The 25,432-nt window shown below is 36.7% G+C and overlaps 1 protein-coding gene across 6 annotated transcripts in view; it reads left to right on the top strand.

Moving 5' to 3' along the window:
- The window catches only part of CPEB3 (cytoplasmic polyadenylation element binding protein 3), an 81,159-nt gene that overhangs the window by 4,246 nt on the left and 51,481 nt on the right, over positions 1-25,432 (top strand). For 3 of the 6 annotated variants that reach the window (XM_066323806.1, XM_066323805.1, XM_066323809.1), the window contains exons 2-3: positions 3,948-4,858; positions 24,582-24,741. In XM_066323806.1, coding sequence (XP_066179903.1) covers positions 3,948-4,858; positions 24,582-24,741 — 1,071 coding nt within the window. Of the gene's footprint in view, positions 1-1,328; positions 1,448-3,633; positions 3,722-3,947; positions 4,859-24,581; positions 24,742-25,432 lie in introns of those variants that run through there. The other 3 variants (XM_066323811.1, XM_066323810.1, XM_066323808.1) reach the window with 3 other exon arrangements.

The raw sequence follows: 25,432 nt of genomic DNA, 5'->3' as shown, positions 1-25,432 counted from the left end.
TAGAATGCCTAGAGGCAGCCCTGTGAGAGGTGGGATAGTACATAAAATTAAGTATTTTCAATTGCTGTAAAAAAGCAGCTTTGCTGCCTTTAATGATTCAGAGTAGCTCAAACAGGTTAGAGCAAGTGTTGAGAAATTCTTAATTACAGCCTTGATTTAGGGCAAGCAGACCGCACAGTCCAACATAAACAGAGTGCAGAAAGCAGAGGCATAAATGTTGGAACAACTCACTTTCAACTGCCCTAATTTATCTTTCTCAGCTTTAGTCATCTCTCTTTCATGCACAAAGCTATGCATATTTCATCCTTGGAAAATCAGTCTGCACTTTTATTAAACCCTGTTATTTTCACACTTTTGATTTCAACTATGTATTTCCTTATGAACATTACTATTTGGTCTGAATTCACTGAATAATTAGTATTATTGAATTACCCAGAATACATATGCAGAATAATTCATGCACTAATACAAAACAGAACACCAAGTGCCAGTGAATGAAATTCTGAAAATTTTACCCGACCTACATTAATGATCACAATATTAGTATCTTATGAGAGGAACTCCTGTCAGGCTGTGTATTGATATAGAGGCTGGACTTACGTAGATGGTGGGTAGTGAAAGGGAGGGAGGTGAAGTGTGGCACCACCATGTACAGAATAGGTGGAATGTTAAATAGTAGCATTCACACCTTGATTTTCTTCTGAGCAGCATTTTTGGATTTTTTTATTTTTTTTTTGGTAGAATTTTCAGTGTAGTAACATCTCAGTAATGAAAAAAATTGTAACTTGAAAATTGGAAACTATTCAAATAGTACAACGTTTCACCTGTGTTATGATTTTGATTTGTTTTTAAATTTTCATGTTTGACCTGTTTGTTTGAGTTTCAGAATATATTTAGAAATTATGACATATGATTATTTAGGATATTCTTCAGCTAAGCAACCTGACACGATTTCCTTTGTAATAGCTGTAAATTTTATAGCTGATGTGAGCTTATAATTAATTTCTTATGCTAGGAGTTTGTAAGGGAAGTTTGGAAATACTGGAACTGTTTTTTGTCTAGCAGCTGTTCTGAATAGGTGGCTATTTGATCTGGGCTTCTAAGTCAAACTGCTTAAGAGCTCATGTTTAGTTAGTCACTTTCAGCTCAGTCTGGCAGATATTTGCTCAGAGCTGATGATTCAGATTGCAGCAGTTTTCCCTGGGAAGAGGGAGTGTGCACATATTTTTTTCCTTTCGAGCTCTCTTCCTTTCAGGAAGCAGCTCTGAAATGCTGTCTGTAGGTAAGACTCCAAACCCCATGATTCCTTGGGAGAGCATGCGCTGAAAGCTTCCAGTTGTCAAAGTGCTCTTGCCAGAGTGGTCGGCTATTTGTCATATACCAAACCTGAAAGAAGAAAATAAATACACTGTCCTTTTGTTGATCGTTAAATACAGAAAATACAAAGGTAATTGTTCCTTAAACATTTCTGTTCTGTCTGCGTGGGTTTCTGCATGCATATGGAGCTGGTATTGCTATGGGGATATAGATTTCCTGTACTGGATTGTAGATTTGTACAAATACTTACACCAGCAAATAATCAAGAGTACTGCATACTGGTCCAACATTAGACATTGGCTGGCCTGTCTTTCAAAGTCATTTATTAACCAGTATTTTTTCATTTGGACTGCCTTCATTCATTAAAGGAAGGTCTTGACCTTGACAAAGAGGATTGAACTATGCAGTGATTTTTGCCTTTAAGAAGCAGTATGGAAGGGAATATGAATCACAGTCCTTAGGATAAAGTTCAAAACTAGCTAGCTAAGTCAAGGTACATATTTGAAACAACTGCTGTACTAGCCACTATAGATAACCTGGTGACTAACTCATTTAAATATAACTTTATTGACGACAGAATTTTAACATTTCAGCTGCTATATTTTTCTCTCTAAATGTATTTTTATACTGATAGCTCAGACCCAGGGGAGAGGGATTCACATAATCCTTTTCTCCCTCTGTTGTGGAGTCATCAGGAGTTTTATGTAGCCTTAGGAGTAATAGTGATGTGGGTAGAAATGAAGCTAATGGAAAGTTACACAGACAGAGCTTGGTATATTGTGGTTTACTGCAGTACTGCTTTAAAATGCCTTGCAAGGTTTTCTGCACTCCCAGCAGCAGCAGCGCTGCCTGGAACAGATGCAATGGTTTACCCTGTCCTTAGGAGCTTAACGTTGTCTCGCAGCATGGTCTGCTCAGGAACCTTTTGCTGCTCGCTTTACATATTGAACTGATAAATCGAGAGCAGCATAAGCAGTAACTTAATGCATACCAGAAACCTCTCCTGACATTCATTTTAACTAAAATGTGTGTGCATGCCTCAGAAGATGTTTCAAGAACAAAAAATGTAAGATACACCTGGACCATCTGGTGTCAGAAGGGACAGTGTCAACAGTTTCACACTTTGCTACCTTTCTTAAACAGTTTATTGATTTGGCTTTGCATTGTTACATTACAAAAACAGTCCTAAAAAATGCACTCTTAGGCATGTAAATGATGATTAACTGAATAGCAATGCAGTTAGGTATTCAGCAATGAACATCTTTGACATAGTTACTCAAAGTAAGTGATTTGGGGCTCGTTTAAAATACTTTTGCGATTTAAAATTATCTCCTCAATTGACTAAAAGCCTGCAAAATATGGAGGTTCTTGTTGTGATTTCATACAATTGCTGTTCACTGATGTCTGTATAGTATTAGTAGTATTGGGTCTCAAAATAATAATAGAAGTATACGATCTGCCCTGTTTCATATGGAGCACCTTTTCTAGCAGATGTTAGCCTCAACCATTCCACAAAGATTTCCTTTCTAAAGTTTAAACTTATGTATTGATTTAGCGAGTAATTTGCATCACTAGCCATTGTCTTGTGCATATAACATGCAGCATGTCCATATTGTAATTATTTCGATTTTTCCTGGTTTTATATTTCATCTGAAAGCATCAGAAAGATCATAGTGTAATAATACCTCCCCAGTCTGCTGATTTTGACCTTATGTTTTTCTAATGGGCAAATCACTGATGATTTCATATGTATGTGTATAAATAGAGCGGGTACGTATATAAATAGAGCGAGTAGATAGCTATACCTTCAAGTAAAGGACAGCTTTGATGTAAAATAGCATTTTACGCGGAGAGATCGTAAGGTCACCGAAGGCAAATCTACCACCCATCGGTGGCTTTGTACGCGAAGTGTCCCCGCCCCCGGCCCCCCTTCCCGGCTGTGCCATCGCCGCCGCTGCCCGGAGCCGGCGCGGGCTGGGCGCAGGAGCGGGCAGGAAGCGATTGTGCAGCGAGGAGCCGCTCCCGTATCAGCGCCGGCGTCCCTGCGCGCTTCGCTCTGATAAACCTCAATCACTGCAAGCTTGCTTGTTAATTAAGGAAAATCGGTACCCGGCTCCTTTAAAGGTGCCCTAATAGAAAAGGGGGTGGAGAAGAGCGAAGACTGGTGTCTTTTTAACCTTGCTGAAGGACGCAGCAGTATTTATTGACGTATGCAAATAACCAGGGGGAGGAGGTGGAGGAGGAGGGTGCTTGGAAAAACAGGAACCAGAATCAGTTTCTCATTGCAGGGTGAGAGCTCTGAGTTCCGGTGTAAGAGAAAAGAGACGTGGCGAAATTGCTGTATATCTCTGCCCTATAAGCACATCTCTCATTTAGACTGAAGGGAAACAAGGCATCAAAAAGGGTGAAGCATCTTAAAAAATATTTTAAAGGCAATCTAGCACGATCAAAGGTTACATATTCCTAAATGGGGGAGGGGGAAGATTACGGGTTTGCCTTGCAATATGCTGTGCATAGTACTAGCAATAGGACGAGATTTTTGGCAGGCAAATGATTAAAACGGACTGGCTTGTGGTATGAATGACAATGTTAATAATCTGTCTTTGTGGTTTTTTCCCCTACTGTTTCAGCTGCGCAAACCATGCAGGATGATTTACTGATGGACAAAAGCAAAGCCCAGCCCCAGCAGCAGCGGCAGCAGCAGCAGCAGCAAGATCCAAACTCAGCAGAAGCCCCCTCTACACCCATCTCGTCGGAGACACCCAAACCAGAAGACAACAGTTCAGTGACTAGTATCGGCACATCAGCTCCTTCCCAAAATAGCAAGGAGAAGATGCAGATGGAGTCCCCCATTTTGCCTGGCTTGAGCTTTCACCAGCCTCAACAAGAACCTGCAGCCGGCACCTCCTTGTCTCCCTCGTTTGGCAGCACCTGGTCTACGGGGACCACAAACACGGTGGATGATAGCTTTTTCCAAGGGATTACTCCAGTCAATGGGACAATGCTTTTCCAGAATTTTCCACACCATGTCAACCCTGTATTTGGTGGCACTTTCTCACCTCAGATTGGCCTAGCTCAGACTCAACACCACCAACATCAGCAGCAGCAGCAGCAAGCTCAGCAGCAGCAGCAGCAGCGGAGGTCACCTGTGAGTCCTAATCAGGCACCTTTCGCCCAGAGAAATGCTGCTTACAGCCATCAGCCCATCATGACCAGCAAGCCGTCTTCCTCCTCTGCCTCTTCTTCCTCCTCCTCCAGCTGGAATAACCATCAAAACGCAGCTTGGAGTACACCTTCCAACCCTTGGGGTGGGCTGCAGGCTGGTAGGGACCCTCGAAGGGCAGTTGGAGTAGGGGTTGGCGTGGGAGTAGGAGTCGGCGTGCCCTCCCCCCTCAATCCCATTTCACCCCTTAAAAAACCCTTCTCCAGCAATGTCATTGCCCCTCCGAAGTTCCCACGGGCTGCACCCTTAACCCCCAAATCCTGGATGGAAGACAACGCGTTCAGGACGGACAATGGCAACAATCTGTTGCCTTTTCAGGTAAATGAATACACGCACCTTCTGCATGATGACAGCTATCACAAATTTGTATTTTTTGTGGGGCTGTGTTTCATGTTACTGTTCTGTCTGAGTGGTATCTCCATAAGTCATATTTTCATCATATAGTCACCTTACATGAAAGAAGTGGGCTTGAACCTAGGGAGTGCATACACAAAGATTTCCAGTTCTAGCTTAAGGTTTACAATCTTATTTTTCTTGTAACTTATTGTTAAATGTAGAATATAGGAGCTTTTTGTTGCTGCTTTTTGCTTGTTTTTTAGCATCTGAAAGGTAGGAGCCTTCATGAAAAACAGGTTCGGCGGACTACGTTCCCTTGGTGCTGTGTTAGAATTCTTTTTCGTATTCTCCCATATGGGAGAATGCCGAGATGTTGAAATTGCTGGCTTCAGTTTTCTAACCGGGCTGTTAATTTTAACCAGAGGTGCTTCTTGACCTGAAATTCAGCTGATTATTTTATCACCACTGCAATAACTAATTGTCCTTATGTTGTGGTGGGATTTAACGGGGAGTCTGTTTGCAGAAGGCATCCATATGAAAAGCTGTGTACATCTAATACGTACACCCTGCTGTTATATTCACCGTTTGGAATACATCTCGAAGCAGCGTGGGTGTGTATGGAAAGAGTGGCGTATCTGTCCTTTCCAGTAAGGAAATGCCTAATACAATTGACATGATTTAGAAATGGCAGAGAGGTATTGTATAAAATAAACCATTTTATGCTGTTCAGAATATTTGCAGAGAAAAGAGACAATAGGACACGACCTTCAGAGCCATATTGCAATGGAGTCTATTTACTAGCTACATAGCTCTGAAATATTTAAAGCTGCAGTGCCCTTCACTGTTTTTTTTAATCTATGACGACAAAGCAGATCAATTGCAGCTGAAACTGGGCCAAATGGAAGATTTGCAATTTTAATGCAGAATGAAACCTGTCATGGTGTGAAATCCATTTTAAGTTTAAGAAAAGCAGAGCTTGCACTTGCAGTTATATGTATACTAGGTGAAGTGAATCTTGGACTTTTTCTATATTAGCTGTTTCGGTGTCAGACAAGTCAAAATTTTCTGCTTTGAAATACACTTAAATCATTCATATGCACTTGCTCTTTATGTATTTGTTTTCTCAAGAAAGTATGATCTCTCAAACATTTTTAACTTACCAGTTTGGTAAGAATATAATTTAGATTGACACTTAGTTTTAGAAACACAGTAAAAAAAAAAAAAATCAAACAAATGCACCCACACCCCTATTATTTTAGCAGACTGTTGAAGTAAAATATATGCACTTTCCAGGCCTATTCAAAGAGGACATCTTACAGTCAGCCCTGAAATTTCATTTTGCTGCTTCATTCTGTTTAAAGGGAGAGTTGCAATTTTTTTATTGGCTGCCCTAAATGAAGGTGGAGTGGCTTCTGGTGAGCTGCTGGTTAATGTCTCCGAAGCACTGAAGGCTGGAAGAAGGTTACACTTTAGACACAATATGCCTGGTGTAAATACTATGTTGCACAGAGCGCAGCACCACAAAAGCTAATAGCTCCCGGTCATTTTTTAGGAGTTGGAAATGTGTTTCAATTTACAACTATTCTTAATTGTTTACATGTAAGACATTACAAATTTTGGTATATTTGAATTAGTAGTGAAAACAACAGTAAATGAACTTATTTCTGTGGTTTGGTTAGTGAGATACATCTTTAATGAATACAGAACTTTATTATTGTGACTGTGAATTGTCACAAATTAAACTGGCAGATAGTTACTCATCACGAGGAGAAAAAAATAGCCAACTGCTTTTAAAGAAAAGTTCTTTTGATTTTGAAATTAATGTTTCAAAAAAACTAAAGTATTTGCCAATATGTCAATTTGGAAACTTGTTTTCTTCTCTGTGAATTTAACCTGATATTTTCATGTGCAACTGAAAGCAAATGCTTAGGCTATTCTCAGCACCAGCTGGTATAACAGTCTGATTTCAGAGACTCAGAACACTTGGTTTTGTTTTGTTGGTGTTTTTTGTTTTTTGGTTTTTTTTTTTTCCCTGTTAAGTTCCTTTTTTTTAATACAAGCTGCTGAATTTTGCTTAATGAAAATTGTAATCTGGGTTAATGTTAATTGCTGCTATACTTAACAAAATGCCAAAGACACCTTGAAACCATACTCTTGGTAGGAGGCAACTGTTCAGTTACACTGATAAAATTGAAATTCGCAATAGTCTCAGAGTTGAATATTTGCTTCCAAGGTTTTGGTTGTCTTCTTTTTTCTTCCCCCACCCCTAAATTGGGCAATATGTTGACACAGTAAGTTCTGCTTGTCAGCACTATCAAGTAGTTCTGGCAGGTTTATCCATTTGCATCTGCCACCCTCCGTAACTGCGTGGTTTTGAGCTACTTGAGAAATACCTTCCAGTAAACTTTCTAGCAGCACACTTATGCACATTAGCAAGTTCCTTGTGTTAACCTGTTATTTTATGTTAAGATTATGAGCCTTTCTAAGAAACAAGAAAACTATTAATGGGTTTACAGTTTGAAATAACATCAGGGAGAGCTATTTTGTAGTTCAGGTCTTTGCAGTGATCACAAATTTTAATCAGAAAACATTTATAACCAAGATTTGTGTTCTGAGTCTATAATATTTGAAGACAGTTGGTAGTCAGCTAATGATATATCTTGTTCTAGGAAAAAATGTTCAGTTTGAAAGTGTTTCTCTTAAAACATGCATATAAAGCAATATGCTAGATGTTTTCATCCCTTAATTTGAGTAATGCTTTAGTGCATCTTGTATGTCAAAACCAATTGGTCTCTTGTCCCAAGTAGTTGTGCTGCAGAATATATGAGAAGATTTAAAATACCACTTGGTAGGAATTCTGCAGGTGTTTGCTTTGTGATTGGTGTGGAAAGGCCACTAAAAATGCTTTGAAGGAAACTACATTCATATACTTACTCAGAAAAATTGACTGCAATGTATTAAAAAAAATGGAGATACAAAGCTGATAGTTGAAAGGAACAAGAGAAGTGATCAGTCTGGAATGAAATGTAATGTAGCAAGTAAGGGTTGGAAATGAGATCATGGGAACAGATGTGGAACTAGGCCAGATAGGAAATACAAAAACATGGTCAGCTTGTTCTTCTGAATATTCTTTGGCTTCTGAATGGTTCAGGTGAAGGGTCTCTGGCTCTCATGTGGAAGTGGTCACGTTGTGCTATTGTGTTAGGTGATCCTCAGCTCTGGCATTTGAGGCTGGCATGAACTGATTGTCCCTGGGATGCCATTCTCCTGGCACTGGCTCAGTTCCATTTTCCAGCAGAGTAGTGAGGCTTGTACAGAGCTACTGTCATCTCCTGCTTCTGAGCTGCTCCCACTGTTCTCTTTCCCTTCACTTGTCTCAGGTAAATAGTGCATTTCTTTTGGCTTTTGGCCATGTGAAGATACTGGGAGACAGCTTGTGGGGTTAGGAGGATTGATAGTGCCTGAAATAGATCCTTGGAGGCAAGGATAAGAAATTCTCTTTGCAGGGAAGATGGAGAAGGAATTAAATGTTTGCAGACCAGTATTCTAATTAAGAATGTCTACCTTGTGGATTTTTAATTATAGCAACACTGCAACAATTTTCCAGAAACGGTGCTGAGTTTTGCTGTTTTCCAAGTAATGTTCTTTAGAAACAAGAAATACATTGAAGTTTGTGCTCTGAAGATTCTGGCATGCATCAAACCATCCTTGGCAGCTTTACTGATAAATATTTCTCTTGCAGAAATAAGGTGGTGTTTATTGTGTATAAGGATAATTTTAACGTGCTATCTTTTGCAGGGAGACTGAGAAAGGGTTTCTGGGAAAATGTTTTGGTGTGGTGTTTTTTTTCCTCATTGTTTTCAATTGGAATTAGTCTGGACCATGTAAAATTATAAGCTAAATTTAGAAATTTTATAGAAATTCAATATTTCATACTTAATCAAAGTGCCAATTCTAACATGCAGTGTGCTTGTGTTTAAATATAAGTGAGTATATATGTATAAATAGAGTTTGAGTATTGGAACATTCATGAGTGTAACAAAGTTTTGTGTTTATGAGTAAAGGAGTTTTAGGGGCTGATAAGGTCTGGTGACTAATTTTAAAAAAAAGTTTTTTTAAGTCTAGAGGATTTTTTCAGTCAGAAGCAGTTGTATGCAACTATGTAGTAAGTCCATTTAAAGATTAATTTTAAAAACACTGTATTTGTTTAGTCTAAATTTATCATTCTGGGCTCTGGCTTCTTGACAGTTTAGTGGGTAACCACACTTAGTCGTGTTACTGTTGCCTTAAAAACTATTTCTTAACATGTAGTCCAGACTTAATTTTTTTTTGCATGATGATGCACGAGCACTGACAGCCTGCAACTTTATGGACAAAAAGAAAAATAAAAAAAGGAGAAAAATACCTAGGTCTGCTTTTATTCCCCCCCACCCATTTCTTACATGCTTCTGTTGGAACTATTAACTAGCACTGTTTGTAGCCAGATTCTGAGTACTAAAATGTGGGAGCACATATTGTGGTATCTCAGTAGTCTTCCAGTGTAACAGATAAAAGTAACACATGATGTTCTAGCTAAGTAATTGTGAAGCATTTTACAATTTTTTGTTAGATTTGAAATTTGATTGAATTGTAAATATCTAGGTTTTCAAATTAACTAAAACATAGTAATGTTTTAGTTAGAAAACATGGGAAAAAAGTACATGGCCGTTTCATATTCAAAGTGTGATGATTGAGCACTAATTGCTTATTGATCAGAGTTTTGGTTTGAAGTAACCAATCACTTAAGCTGTCAGAGTTAGTGAAGACAGAGCAAAGATCTGAGTTCATTAGGCAGCTGATATTCTGATCAACTCCATACAAAGACAGGACTTCCTTAAAAATACTAAAGGCATTAATATCAAACAGTGAATTAATAATTCTGTCTTAAAGATTTGATAAAGGATTTATCTGTCTTTGGGAGGAGCAGTAGAAGGGAAGGTGAAGGGCATGGAGTTTGTATTGCTGTTCCCCTTCTTGGATCATCTCTCCCAGTTTCATCTTTTTTTCCTAGACAGCTTTTGTGAATGGAATGTAAGTGGATGAGAGACCTGGAAAAGTAGTGTTTTCAAGGGAAAAAAAAGAGTTTGCTGAGTGAATGATGAATATTTCCATTTGTTAGCAGTTGGTAAAATAGTTCTCTTTCATTAAGGTCACTCAAGAGTAATTCTTAGCAGACCTATACTAAGGGGAGACTAAAATATAGCACTGCTTGGTTTAAAGTTTGACAGTGATCTTTAACAGTACATGTCTGAATTTTGCTTCTATTCTAGACTTTACAGTTTTAGGCCATCTTACACATTCTGTACCTAAATTTAGGGTAGCATTGCCATGTTTTGTTTCATTATTTTTTGAATCTAATTTTTCCATGTTTCACAAAAACGTTGCTTTTAAGCAATTGTTAGAATGCCGCACATACTGGTACTAAGTGGTAGTCTCAGTTAGAAGAATGTAAAATTTTTGTATTTAGAATTAGATCTTCATTTGTGCAATAATTTTCTTATTATGTGTAAATTTTAGAATTTTAAAAATGCAAGCTGTGAAAAGTCATAGAAACTTTGCTTGTATTTGTTCAGACTTGGTCAACATTTTCATTTTCCTGAGTTTGTTATACGATTTTGTCTTCTCCTACAAGCTACAAGTAGCATTTGTAAATCACAATTAATTGATGTCTTCCTTTTCCTCCTTGTTGTGAACAAGTGGCTTTGTCCCGCTATTGCGTGTTTCTCAAGCTCATTCCAGAGATAAAGTTGTCAATTTTTCTAAGGTCTTAAAGGAGAGAAGCACTGTGTCAATCAGGATAGATATTGATCTGCTTTGTCACAACAGTGTTAGAAGAGATGTTGTGAAGTCCATTCTACAGAGGTAAATAAGAGGCACAGCGTTTGGGAAATTAATTTTCTTCTCAATGTTCAATCTGAGAAGACTAAAAAATTGTAGTTTATTTCTGAAATATTTAGAAAATACATCTTTGAAAGCAAAACAGCCACTGCAGTCTCTTAGGTTTGCTGTTTATATGAATCTCAAATTAGGAATGAAAAAGTGAAGACAACAAATTGGTTCCTGTGGAAACTTAGTTTATGCTACATACCAATTACTCAGGGATTAGGAACTTTTTATCAGAGAAGAGAAAAAAAGCAAAATATTTAATTTCTTTGATACCCACTTTTCCTTTAGCTGTGGATGTTCTCTGCACATCTTCCAGATTCTGGAGAAGTCCTATTCCTGCTCTTCCTAATTCTTTTTTTCTGGATGGCTTTGCAAAATTTGCAAGAATTTGCAACAGTTTTCTTTTAAATTCTTAGAGTCTAAATAAGCTACTTAAGCAAAACCACAGATTCTGTTGCATGTTAGAATGATAAACTTCACATGATTCGTCACCCAAGTTATGATCAATTCTATAATTCTTTGTTCTTGGTTTAACAAAGTTCATGGAAGTTATGTGTACAGAGCACTGTCAATAGTGGGCATGGCCCCTTTTCTTTGTTTTATCCACCCTTGAACTGTTCAGTTGCTTTCAAATATCTGTTTCTTCGTGTTCTGAATTTAATTTTTTTTTCAATGAGGCTTCTCTTTGAGTTGGTCTCCCCTATTCCACTTTCTGTGTCAAAGTTTCAGGTTACAGAGGAAGGCCCAGTAAATCCCTGTAGCTGTAAGCCAAATTGTGTTCACTTAGTCCTATGCAAAATTAATAGCGTGAGGGGTTTTAAGTAGATTTAATCAAATTCAGGGAGAATGGAATTTTCAGAAATACTGGCTAGAAGTTCTAAATTCTAGAAATTTACATATTTTAACCAAGTGATAACTTGGTCTGAACATGCAGAACTGATTTTCTTTCCCTGTGCCCAAACTGAGCTTACGAAATGTACGACTGGGGATGGATTTTCACACAAATTGACAAAAAGCTTCTTCTGATGTAAATGAGAAAAGCATTCTTCACGGTTATATCATGGACTTTTTATATATGATTTTGTTTTATATCATAGTCACAAATGCATGTTCTGGTGAAATTCACCTTTCCTACATAGAATAATTATTGTAAAGGTGCTCAGCTTAAAAAGATTAATCCTAAAAAGTTATTTTTCATAACACTGTAGGCAACTTAAAGCTGATCTTTTAATGAGAAATGTCAGGCAACAAAGAAATTCACCCACTGTGAATTTCTGTGGGTTTTACTCTCTGGGTGAGGCTCTTTTTTGCAGGTAAAACTCATTTCCTAAAGAAAGTCTTGGGAATTGTAGCTTCTTCTGGAAACTGCTGAAATAAACAGAGCAAACATTCTGTTTTAAAACACTCGAATGGTTAAATATTGCTTTGGATTAAATGAAAATTCCTAATTCCTTGTTGAAAGTTGCTGCTTCATTCTGCTGAATGAGAATGTGAAAGAGAAGTGTTAAAAGCATTAATGAATTAACATGGAGGTAGCTAGTGTTACTCCCATTTACCACATGACCTTAACATTTGTAAAGGGTTAACAAATTTTTAATGTATTAACTGATTGTTAGTATGTTAACAGATGGCTTATAAGCAAATCTAGTATCATCTACTGATGTGCTAAGTGTTAAGGTGTGTAATAGCCAAATGTGTAAAATGTTTATAGCACACTTCGTGGGTTTGAAATTTTTTAAACTACTTATAGAGATAACTTTTAGTTTCAAGTCATAATGTCCACAGCAGTCTGGCCTAGTTATTTCACCTTGCTAAATAATTCTCTTTCTTATGTATTCTCTCCAGGATCATATTGTTTTTTCCTGTGACAATTGGAAAAAAAATTGAGAGCAGTGAGAGCTGTCACATTAACTGAGAGGGTTTTTCTTAAAATTCACAAAGCCTGAAGTAGCAGCTGACTGTGCAGCAGAACAAGAGAGTAGAGGAAACAAAAGTCAGGAACAAGAAAAAAGTAGGAGTTCTGTAGTACAGAATGCAAGGAAAGCTGTGGCATTTTCAAATATGGCAATCCAACATGACAATATACCTATTCACTTTCTGTGGATGAGAATTTCTGCAAATAAAATCTTGAAAAGTTTGGACCAGATTCAACATTTAGTGGTAAGGGTCCTCAGGTAGGTGGCTCCTGCTATTTTTGGCTGGTAATAAGTGAAGCTGTACTTCTGAGTTAAAAAGTGTGACTTCTGAGTTAAAAAGTCAGCCAGAATTGTCAGCAGATTTTACAGGTGATGTTTCAATGCAAGTTTCTGCAGTCTTACCTCCCTTGTCTAAACAGGAACACACTCTTCTGACGTGGTTTTAGTACTACTAAGTAGAAGATTACTTACATAATAATTTTTTCTTGCTAGGCAAGGGAGAAGTACCTGCTGTTGTGTATGCCATTCAAAACTACTCGAAAATTGATTGTAGTAAATTTCACAGGTTTTTTTAAAGGCTTCACTTTGTATAGAAACTGGGAAGTTTTTTTGCAAATTATTTTGCTTGCACAGTAGCTTTGTTTGAATATAAACTTGAAGTGGTGAATGTCACCAAATATAGCACAGTTGTTGGCTCCACTGGACATGTAGAGCAAGAACTAATTTTAAAGAACAAACACAGTGAAAATAGCTTTCTTTATGAATAAAGGTGTGCATAAATGCATAAGGCAGCTGTATGAGATGCATAGTTTTTTGTACAACCTACAATTTAATTTACCTTTTCACATATAATTTATATTTGTGGTTTATAATTGTCCAGAAATCAACTAAAAAACTCCTGTAATTCTCTTTTCTGAGTAATTATTAGTGGTTGATGAGGTCCCACTTTATGGTGAAGATTGAGTCCTTGAGGTTGTGGCCTTGTACTTGGTGCTATTAAATATCAGTCTGCTTTGCTGCAGTTCTTCAGCTCTTTTTGTATGATGAGCTTATCTCCTCTGGGTTGATGATGTCTTATAAATATTATTATTGTGTCTCTACTTTAATAACCGACATTACTCATCTCAAGTATCTCAAGTGATCTCAACAAAACTGGTCTCAAGATTTGCCCTTAAGAAACTGTATTATTCACTTTCCTTTAGCAGATTCTGTTGAGCACTAGCAGTTCTTTCCCTTTTTGCTATTTTCTTTCTTACCCCAATTGCACTGGTTACTTTTTTGTCTCCATTTATGTGATTACTTTGCCTGTAGCACCATGTGAAATGCTCTGTGGAAGTCCTCGTTAGATCAGCCATATCCTAATCTTTCAAGAAGCAGGAATCTTCTTTTCCAGGGCATTGCGGCAGTAATGCATAATGCTTCATTATTTCTGCACTGTACTTCCAAAGAGATGAAATCCTTGAGTTTCAGTCAAGAAAACTGGAAACAGTGTTTGTCATCTATAGTTTCATATCCTGCGTCAGTTATTGCAGTTCTTTCATTTTTTATTTTGCTGGTCATCTATACGCAGTACTGACATTGTTACTTGAACTGGCTTTAGTGGTTCCTCTGATGGCCTTACTGACTCTGGCTCCTTTTGATTATGATGTTGCCATGCACCATATCTGTTACTGACTTGGACAGATGACATTGCATTCTCTTACTACTTATCTGTCTTCTCACTTTAGCCTGGTTTACTTGATTTTCCTCTGTGAATGTGAAGAACAGCTATGGAGACTACATTATTTTCTCTTGACTTCTTCTGGTGTTTTTAAATTATTTTCTCAGTCTTGCTAGACTTTTTCTAGACATTTGTCATCCAAGGTATTCATGCTGACCTTCTTACAGTTTCCCTGAACATATGTAAGTAGCTGAACATCCTGGTTCTTTCCTTGTAGCAACATTTTCTTAAGGCACCTGTCAGTTTCTATTATCCTGTGCAAAAAAAAAAAAAAAAAAAAAAAAAGAGAGAGAGAGAATTCTCTTGCAAATCAGGCAGGCTTTTATCTCAAGACGTTTTTCCTGTCTGAAGCAATCTTTACTAAATTTGCCATGTGCTAATCAGTTTGGCTCTTATGATGTAAAAGGAAAGTGCTTTTCCTGCTCCTATGAATATAGTTTTAGATTTCTGCATAAAGGTTTCCTTTTGGTTAATTGGCTGTTCACACTTGTACTTGTGTCTTGTAAGTGATTTCTGAATTATTTTAATTAAATCCAAATGTGCAGCAGTAATTTCAATACTTAACACCTACCTGACAACACAACTGCTCATGGCCTCTTATCTAAGAGAAAGAATTTTTTATTCCGGTTATTTTAAAGAATTTTAACGTAAGCGTTCCTGCATTTTAAACATGATAGTTAGTTATTCTTTTCCTCATATCCTCTGTGCCTTTAAGCCCCTTAGGCAGTAAAAGATGGAAGTATGCATAGTGTAATTCAGTTACTATTTTAATATATTATCATATGAAGGTAACATATTTAATAAATTAATTCTGAATTTGTTATTAAATTGAATTTTTTTTTTGTATGTGGGATGATTCAGTACTTGCCACTGGAAAAGTTCCTTTGTTTCTAAAATTTGTTATGAAATGGAATTGCTTGGGTATAATTGATCTGAAGAGTTGCTTCTAATTAAAACATAATTTTAGACTGGGACTTTTTCGCTCTGCTTCTGCTCTTTCTTCCTCTAAGTGGAGCTCGATGTTACAAGTGGTCTTTGGATTGCTCCTGTCTGCTGTTTCCTACCTGTTCAGTTGCATATATGCAGCCTTTGGTAATTTTGCAGATGATCCAATATGTAATAGCAAATATTTTTAATTTAAAGTTTCTAACATAAGGACACTTTAGGAAGAGATTTACCTGGATCCCACTAGCTATACAGAGTCTTCAGCTCATGTTCAGAAGTAGGTGCACTGCTTGAGAAAGCCTGTAGTTCTGTTTCCCTTACATGAAGGTGTCTGAGGCAGCTTGGGAGTCTCTGATTGATTATGTCCTTGATCAAATCCCAGGATGGGCAAGATTTGCTGCCTAACTATTCTCAATCCCTTTAGGAGGAAGGTCATATAGTGGATTGTTGTGTGCCACAATTTATCATGCATATTAATCTTGCTATAATAGTATAAAGTTAGGACTTAGGTAGTTCACATGAGTAATTGGCAAGTAATTAGTAATTACAAGTATATTGCAACTAATAGCTTAAATTTTTTTCTTTAAATCCTGCTGGATGCAAAGTGACATCACACTTCAAAGGTCACCTCCTTGTCTTCTCTGGGAGCTGTTTTTCATTGCGAGTGTTTCTGGCCTGGTTCAGACCTGTGAGTAAATATTGGTGAATGGCCCCAATTCCCCCTAGGCCTTACAAACAACAATCCCCACTGTTCCATTTACTCTTCTGAAATGGGACATGACTGTCCTCTCTAAGGACATTTCTCCAGACCTGTAGGTGAGGATCTTGTGCTGTGTGAACAGATGAAACATGGTACCTCTCTTTTGTTGAAATTGCTATTTGAGTTCTGACACCTACAAGATTTTTGTCAGGAGGCACAGTTTGCTGAGCACAACAGAAATGGAACAGGAGCATGACATGGAATATGCCAGTTAGATGTTAGTCACATCTTTCTTAAAAGCACAATTATTTAGGGTGAGAGACAGTGTTTTATTTGTCATCAAGCTTAAATGTTTCAGTGACAATCTTTTTTTCCTCTTACCAATATATTGCTTGTCACTGATGATCAGTAACTGTAGACAAAACCACTGTTTCTGAGAAATCCTTGAGTTTGCTTTGTTTGGTGGCCATAGTAAATGAAGCTATTGGTCAATGGTGCTCCCAGGCATCTGTTTGACAGTGATTACTTGTGTTCTTTTCTATCTCCCATTTTGTGTCATTATGCTCTTCATACCACGAGACAGACTGTAAATCTCTGAAACAATAGCTTCCTTTTGCAACGTGTCTCTACTGTCTTTTACATTCTGTGGTCCAGCCTGTGAACTGGGTTTATTCAGATCCTTTCACACTGTAGCATCCCCAGTACTCCCTCCTTTGCCTCTGTGCCGTGCTTTCATTTTGTGAATTGAGGTTTGCACTTGTGCTGATTTTTCTGGCAAGGAGTTCTTCAGTCAATGTTACTTTTTCCTTGCTTTGGGACACAGGCAACATTCTGCTGAACAGAGTGGTAGAAGCTCAAAGGTGACTTACCAGTGCTGAACTCTTGCACAGCAGGCCAATGAACCAGTTAAATTATGTCATTTTAATAGCTCAAGAGTATAACGAATAGGCTTGTAAATTCTGATGCTGACATCTTTATTTTCCACTGGCTTGTTTTTGTGAATTGATGGTCATCTTGGGTGTAACTACTTTAATCTTATATTTTACAAGTGTTAGAACCATTTGTTACTGGAATCAGTAGCTATAATAGAAAGTGGATGCATCAGCTTTTTGAGATGCATTCAGCAGCAGGACTGATGAGCAGATTTTTATCTGAAGCATCACATTGAACAAAATATGACAAAACGTAAATCCTGCCTCTGAGTGCTCAGTCAGTTGTACTGTCTGCAGATCATTCCCTATAGTAGTGTAATGGCTGTAAAAATAATAGATGTTTTGTTCATTCTTCTGATTTCTTTTTTTTTGGTAGGGTTCTTGATTGGTTTTTTAAAATACATTGTTCAATTGTTTTCATGGCAAAAGATGATGCTTGAAATACTAATTGTATTATATTATCATATTTCTGTTTAGAAAGATGGTAGCAAGGTAAAAGATGGTGTTTCCCATTGCAGCATTTGACTGTGTGCTTGGTTGTCATTGAATGGAGAAATAACACTAGTGATCATGTCAATAGTATGCTTGACATATTCTAAAAGTGTACATTGGAAGAATAACTAAGTTATCAGTTCTATTTAGGAGAATGCAGAGTAGATTCAATAACTTTCTTCCCCCACTTTGCAAGCAATTATTGAGTATTCAGAAACTTGACAGGCTTTAGTGAGTATGATGCCGAGTCTCATAGCTATGAAGACTATGAGACTTCTTATATATATTTTGGACATGTATTAAGGGTGTGCAAAAAGGGAATCTCAACTGCAAAGTAAAGGGACATTTGAACTAAATAATATAATTTTTATTAGCTTTTGTAATTCTATATAATGCTGATTGTGATGGTATCTCTTCTGATTTCTGTGCTTTTTAGTTAATCTGAAAATAAAAATCACAAACATTTCACTAAAAGATTTTAGAACTCAGAATTTATAAGGGGTTCAAGTTTGAATACAACTTTACCCTTCTTTGTGGAAAAATTGCTTGAGTAGGTCAAGTTTTCAAGGCTTTTGGATTCAGTCCAAGTTCTTGCATGTTAACTATAAAAGTTTATATAGCACAGACAAGGTGACTAAATATTAACTAGAGTTTTGAAATGTTATTTTTCAAATTCCATGGAAATGTTTTATATTGTTTTATATGTGTATTAAACTTCTTTATTTTTCTTAGAAGCCTTCTTAATAGGCTTAAAAAAATTCACCTTTTGCCCAGTGAACTTCTGAACACCTATGAAAATAAAATGTGCTGGTAATGTTGAGAAAAGACAAATATATGAGAGGTTGATATGTTCTGGGCACACTCCAAGAGCAAAAAAAAAAAAAAAACCATAAGAAAATATTCCCCAATTTGTTCCAGTAAAGGAACACAATAAATCCACCTTAGTTTACTACTACCCAAAATTAACTGAAAAGATAAAAAAGAAAGTGGAATTCAAATAAAATTCCATTAAAACTTGGTGTTAGTAGCTATGCCTCATTATAGGAATAGACAAATTTACCCTGTTGTTCCATCCTATCTACATTTTATGTCTTCTTGTTTGGTTTGGTTTATTTAATTTTTTATTAAATCCAATATAAGGAAGAATTACTGAAATTTCTGGTTGTTCTAGTTCTGCATGCATCTGGGTTGTCAGTCATGTCATTGGCAGCATTCCAGCACCAAGCTGCAAAGGAAGAAACACTTGCTATTTACAATTTTTTTATTCTTTTGTACAATGATAATTTTACTTTACCATATGACTGTATTCCTCATTTCCTATAATTTGATTTCCTATACTTTGAAAGACTGGGGGTTTTTTTTGGGTTTTTTTGTTTGTTTGTTTTGTTTTTAACTTCCCCAAGAATGCAAGTGGGATTGCATCCCAGCTGAAGCTGCAAGAAGTAAAGGACTGCCCAGTGAGCATTTAGAGCATGCTGTATGTGATCATTCATGTGCACCATCATGGCATGTTGAGCATGTCCCAAGCTAAACTTCAGAATAATTTTTTTTTTTTTTTTTTTTTTTTTAGTTGTTGGTTTTGCTATTTTGAATTGAGATACTGAAACAAGACAAACTTGTTTTCCTTGTGTTCTCAGTAATAAGCTGTGCTGCAGGTGCTAGAACAGAGTGAGCGAGCCCTGTTTGAAACAGTGCTGGCACTTAACCCTGTATTTATTGAAAGCTATGCTTCCATTGACTTCAGCTTTGGTTGGCAATGCATAGCAATCCTGTCCAGCCCAATCCAGGTTTATGTCAGGCACAAAAAACCACAGCAGTAACCCTTGTGAAGAAGTTTGCACTGATAGGAAAGTTGTTTAAGCCCTAAGAGCTTAAACAGCTGTTCCCTAGATCTCATTGTCCTGATCAAAACGCTACGTGTAATGTCGCAGGCTCTGATGACTCCTGTGAGCCCCACTGGAGTTGTGGTATTCTGGAAACAGTTAATATTTCAGTGAGTTGAAGCAGTCTTGTTGCTCAGCAGAGTTGGGTTGTGTTGTGCCACATACTGGTGCAGAAAGCTGAAAAATCTAGGGCAGCATGAAAATGTAGAACACCAAAAAAATTACTGAAACTGAGATAATGTTCAGAATATAGGAAACTTAGTAGAAAGTCAGTGAACTGAAATATGTAGACCCAGGGAAATGTGTCTTTGAGAGGGTCTAGATGCCTGAGGAATTGTTGCTTGCACAATAAAAAATATGCAGATGTGGGGCATCTCTCAACTCCATGTGTATTTTATGCTATAGATGTAGATGGCCATGCCAACAAGGATTTAAAACATGCAATTGTGTGTTTCCTGGTTAAGCATTCTGAGTATGGGTGATAGCTGGGCTTGGGCACCGTGTGTTAGATTGTGACATGCATTCTTAGGGTAAAACTTGTCACTTTTTAACTATACTTAAAAATTAATGGTCAAGTGTCTTTTCTACCATAATCTGCTGCAGAGACAGAAGAAAATAAAAGAGCTTTTGAAACAAAATGCATGTCTCTGCCATGGGATAAGTCAGTCATTTCCTTTTTTAGTTCATTAGTTCCAGTTGCTTTGGACTACCTGTTCAAGCTGAGAGAGTTAGTGAGGAAATCAGGCTGTATTAAGATCCATTTCTCACCTGTGTGGTCCTAGCTAAAGATTTGATCTTGACATTGTCATCCATGATGTAGTCATATATTTTTTTCTCATTCTTTATCTTTCCCTCTCAGCAGTACAGACATGGTTTGTGTATCTACTGGGAGGGACCAGAAGTAGTGCTGGGTATGCCCTGCCCTTACTTGCCCCTGCTGTGGCACAAAGCCTACCAGGTTACAGGGTGCAACAAATGGGAAGGAATTCTTTTTATTTCAAATCTTCCGAGTGTGTCAATACTTCAGGTACTGCTAAGTAATATTTGTTTCATAAATAAGATAACTTCTAAAATTATTTTTGTCTTCCTGAAATTTATTGGTGCACTTTTTACAATTCAGTCATCTCCTGGAGTAAGCAACACAGGCATCTGTCCTAGAGAGAAACAGACCTCTTCAAAGCACTGTTCTGATTCATTCTAGAGCTTGTTCGTTATGTGTGTTGGATGGAGACTGGAGACATCTGAATAATTACCATGGTAGTGTAATTAAAGATAGCATAATACATATGCACAAAAGTGTAAGATTCAGATAAAATGCACATTGTTGTATTTTCTCATTTTATTTTAGTGTATTGACTCTGCAGTTATTTTTGGCAACTACTCTTTGTTTTTGATTTTTTTAAAAATTAAAAGATTATAGACACTCTATTATGTGACTTTTTTAATCAGACTTACAAGTAAGATATTTAGAGGTAGAAAGTTGAGACCCAGCTCCCACTAAAGGTCTGTTTCACTTTGTGATCCTTCAAAATCTTATCCTGATATGCATTTGTGATTTTTCACTATGCTTAATATGTCTGCTTTGAGGAAGTCCATGGCATGGATGAATGTATAGATAACAGCCATAAAGGGCTGGGATTTAAAGTTTTGGAACCTGTCTCTTCTCTAAAAGCTCTTATTACTAAACTGCTTTTCTTTCTTTCAAGACTGGAGAACTCTAAGAACTGAAATATGCTGCCATATGCACAAGAAGGAGCTGCTGTCTGCACACAGCAGAAATGCAATCCAACGTGGGCAGGCTGGACTTAATCTTTTGCTGACTTAATGATTATTCTGTAGCCAAAGGCAGTGCCTGGTAGCTGGAGATTTCTCTTTTATCCATAATGCAGTTTATCTAAGTAGGTCTTAGAAGCTTTGTCTTCTTTAGGAAGATATCCCAGCAAATCTTCCAGACTTGATGGATTTTCATACTTCTTTTCCAAGTTATTTATTATGCTTTATCACTCTGTATTTTTTATTTTGATTTTAGTTCATGGTCCTAGTCCCAGAACTTTCTTGCAAAGTTCTTATGTGCTGCTAAGGACCTTTATGAATTGTTTATGTTGTTGGGATTGTTTGGCAATAGATTGGTGGCCTATGAAAACAATGCAGAAGGCAAATCCAGGAGATGGAACAGTGTCAGCTCACAAACCAGGAGAACCTGTTCATGCTGAGAAATGAGGAAACATAATTGTGTGTGTGTGTGTGTGTATATATGTGCAGAAGCACCAGTTGTCTTGGACGAAATTGCTGAATTTAGAAAACAGTTTTCAAATCTGCTGAGTACAAATGAGTTACTACTGAAATGAAAGCTACTGAGAAAAATGGTAATGGCCCTTTTATTTAGGAGCTAGAATGTTAGCCCTTACTTGTGTTTTATCACCCACATTGCAAAGTCTGTAGTCAGCATGCCTTATACTTATGCAGTGCCACAACATACTCATAAAATCTGTTGTGTCTAAAATTTCTTTTACTAGATTTATCTTGCTCAAGTGCTATAATGGGAAGTGTTATAATTGCTTGGTAAAGGGTTTTGATTAAATCGATCTTCCTGTGTCTAATGTAGGTCTGTTTTAATCTTGAAAATATATTGCATGTTTGTGTGCCCCTTAAAAGGTGGGGAAGATGCAGCATTCTAAGAAGCCTGCCCTGCATAGCCTTGCTGCCATGCTCCAATTTCTTTCTCTCTTTTTCCACTTGTGTCCATGTACACAGCTCCTTGGCAGGTTACAGAACAAAGAAGGACCTCCCAGGGATTTGCTGCTATAGTAGCATACTTAAAATATAACCTACATATGTTAATGAAGGCCAATTAAATTCAGTTTGTAGGCTGTGTCCTCTTCTGAACTCAGTGCCTTCTGACCTCTAAGACTGTAATCTCAGGAATGTTTGAAGCTGGAATAAACTACCATTGTGGCAAAAGCAGCAGTCCTGCCCTTTTGCTCTCCTGCCAGCGCTGGTTTTGCCAGCTCAGCTCTGCTATGGCTGTATTGTTAACCAGATCAGGGCACATCCCTGACTGAAAAATACTTCCTTAGCCCTATTTAGGATATATCTTTACATTCATATTTTCTTTTCAAAAAGATGTTATTGTTGGGTATTGAAGCATCTGACCTCTTTACTTACGTGCAGTACATGTATCTAAAAGACACAAATAGAAAAGAACAACAAAATTCTTGCTTTGAAGGAATGATAGAGATTTTCTTTGATTAAGGAATGATATAGATTCTATTTAATCAATTTACTAATATATCAATACAATGGATTTTTTTTTCATGGAAGTTAACACTTTTTTTTTTCAATTTAGCCTTGCATTTTTTTTAAGGAAGTGATTATGAAATAAAACAAACTCTTCTCTCCTAGTGCATATTGCTAAGAAGTGGGTTGTTTTAACCAAACAAGTATTCTTTTTGGAAAAAAAAAAAACCCCAACCTCAGCATTTTGGATATTTTTGTTTGGTTTGAGGTTATTTTTTTCCTGTAGGCTCTACTTTCAATTTGCTGGACATACATTTTATTTTGTGTTCCAATGTATTGATCTACTTGGATAGGTGAGCAAGTATTCTTTTAAATATAGCATACAATTGTTGGAATTCTAAGCAGCTGTAGAAGACAAAAATCATCAACAATGAGAATTGGAAATCAGTGAGATCATTTGAACTTCAGTACTTAGTATAGCTTCTAACAGAAATCAAGTATTATTCTTTGAACACCATGTCTGACTGCCAAAAATGCTCAATAGATGAAATAAATGTGTATAGAAAATAATGGTAGTCCACTTATAGAAAATACAATATTAGCACATTGGATAAGGGAAATTGGGTCTTCATTTTAGGGTAGGCACTGTGGAAACATGAGATTTTTGACAGTAAGATTATCTGTATTTCAGAGTTTTCTGTAACAACAATCTTTTAATGATGTCTATTTATTTTAATTCCAGAACAGGAATATTAAAAGAAAGGTTAATTATACCAGTGAATTCCCTTCTCTCCTTTAGTTTTATTTAAAGATAAATAAGAACAATATGGTTCAGGGGAAATCATATTTATTAAGACAGAATTTTATTACTTTTTCTATGGATACTGCTTTTACTCTGAGGATTTTAGAAACTAGTTTTTCAAGCAAGAATATCTTCTAGTAACCAGCATGTAAAACATTGTTCCAGGAATTGTGGGGGCATATTACAATGAAGGTTTCAGTTGCAGGGTGGAATGTTATACCATTCTTTATCAACTGTACCATAATATAGTATACAACTCCCCTTCTTTTTTTAAATTACATTGATGAGAATAGGAAAATGATTTTTTTTTTACGCAACAGAATGACTACAAGGTGCCATTCTGTTATGCTGTTTTATGGTGTACAGTACTCTGGATACATGGACATTGGTAGATTATTTCCTCCATGGAATTGTTCCTGAACTTTGAAACTTGTTGTTCTAGTAGGCTCACTAAAGACTGATTCTGGATTTGGGTTTTTTTTTCTTTTTTTCTCCTTTTACTTACCAAAAGCAGAAGCAGAACTACAGTGAATTAAAAATGGGAAATTCAAACAATACAGATGAGTCCTTGCTCAGGTTTTTGAGTGCCCTACAGTAGAAGTGCTATCCTGGCTTGCCTTTTTTTTTTTTTTTTTTCCTTGCACCTAGTGTACTTTCCTTAAACCTGTCAGGTTAATGTTAGACATTTGAAGAATTAATTGATACTTTCTGGCACAAAGGTTCCTGCTTGAGCATTGCTTGCTTCTGCTCTGATATTAAGGTAGCACAGTGACAGAAAGCAGATGATGAAGCTGTAAACCAAAAATCTCAAACAATTTCCTTTCTCCAATGTAAGCATTAATACTGCTGTATTTCTAAGTTCTTATTAAAATGATAATGTTTAGAATTAGCTATTGTTTGTGTGTGTATTTTTAGAAATATTTAAAAGCCTCTTTACATAGCTGTACTGGTGAAAACAGCAAAATGAAGGGTATAATTTTAAACAACTGTAGACATATTTATAAATTTAATTTTTTTTTTCTTATAAAAAGTTCTGTCAAGAAGAAATGTAGAATTGGATGCTGGAATTTATATAACAGGAAATGAGCCTATATTAGAAAATTAAATTTTGCAATAACACTTGTCTTTTCTTCTTTTGTTTTCTTTCTTCTAGGACCGGAATAGGCCCTATGACACTTTTAACTTGCACTCTTTGGAAAATTCCTTAATGGATATGATAAGGACTGATCATGAGCCTCTGAAAGGTAAACACTACCCTCCCAGTGGCCCACCAATGAGTTTCGCTGATATAATGTGGAGGAATCATTTTACAGGTTAGGAATATTCATATGTCCATGCTTGCTTGGTATTTAAACAAAAATCAGCTTTTCAATATTTCTATAAACTTTTTGTTAATAAATGAGTTTCCATTTATGTGAAATTTCTGTTTTCCCATCTTAAGATAAACTTCTCTACTAGGGAGAAACGTGTATCCATTTATTTTAAGTGTACAATCATAGTCTTATCTGACTGGCACATCTGAAACATCGGATTTGGTATCAGCAAATTGTTGAGTGAGATCTCTTGCTCCAAAAAATGTTTCATGCAACTAAAGTCCAGTTGTTGTGTCCAACATCTTTTTCAAAGGTGTGGGTTCACTTAAGTGTGGGTTATGAGCTAGGATACACTGGTCCTAAACTGCCCACTGTATCAAGATTACTCTCTACAGTTATTTCAGGTTTCCTTTTAACAAATTTATCTTAATTTGGATTTCAAATTGTTAGGGGAAGCCAAAAGATATTAGATGTTGTTAAGTACTGGGAAAGTTTTGATTATTTATGCTGTTAAACTGTGTTTGTTCTACAAGGTGTTGTGTTAGAGATGAAACCATTTCTAATACTTGGCTGATAGTATAGTAAAAGGTGTGGCAGCATTTCATTGAATTCCTGATCAACCTGCACCCTCCTTTGTCTTTATCTTTCGTTGGTTAAGTTTAAAAATAGGCACACATTCTTGCTGATAGGC

The sequence above is a fragment of the Sylvia atricapilla genome, chromosome 8, assembly GCF_009819655.1.
Source record: "Sylvia atricapilla isolate bSylAtr1 chromosome 8, bSylAtr1.pri, whole genome shotgun sequence".
Lineage (NCBI taxonomy): Eukaryota > Metazoa > Chordata > Aves > Passeriformes > Sylviidae > Sylvia > Sylvia atricapilla.
The sequence above is the reverse complement of the archived record's forward strand: the minus strand, read 5'-3'. Positions and strand labels throughout refer to the sequence as shown.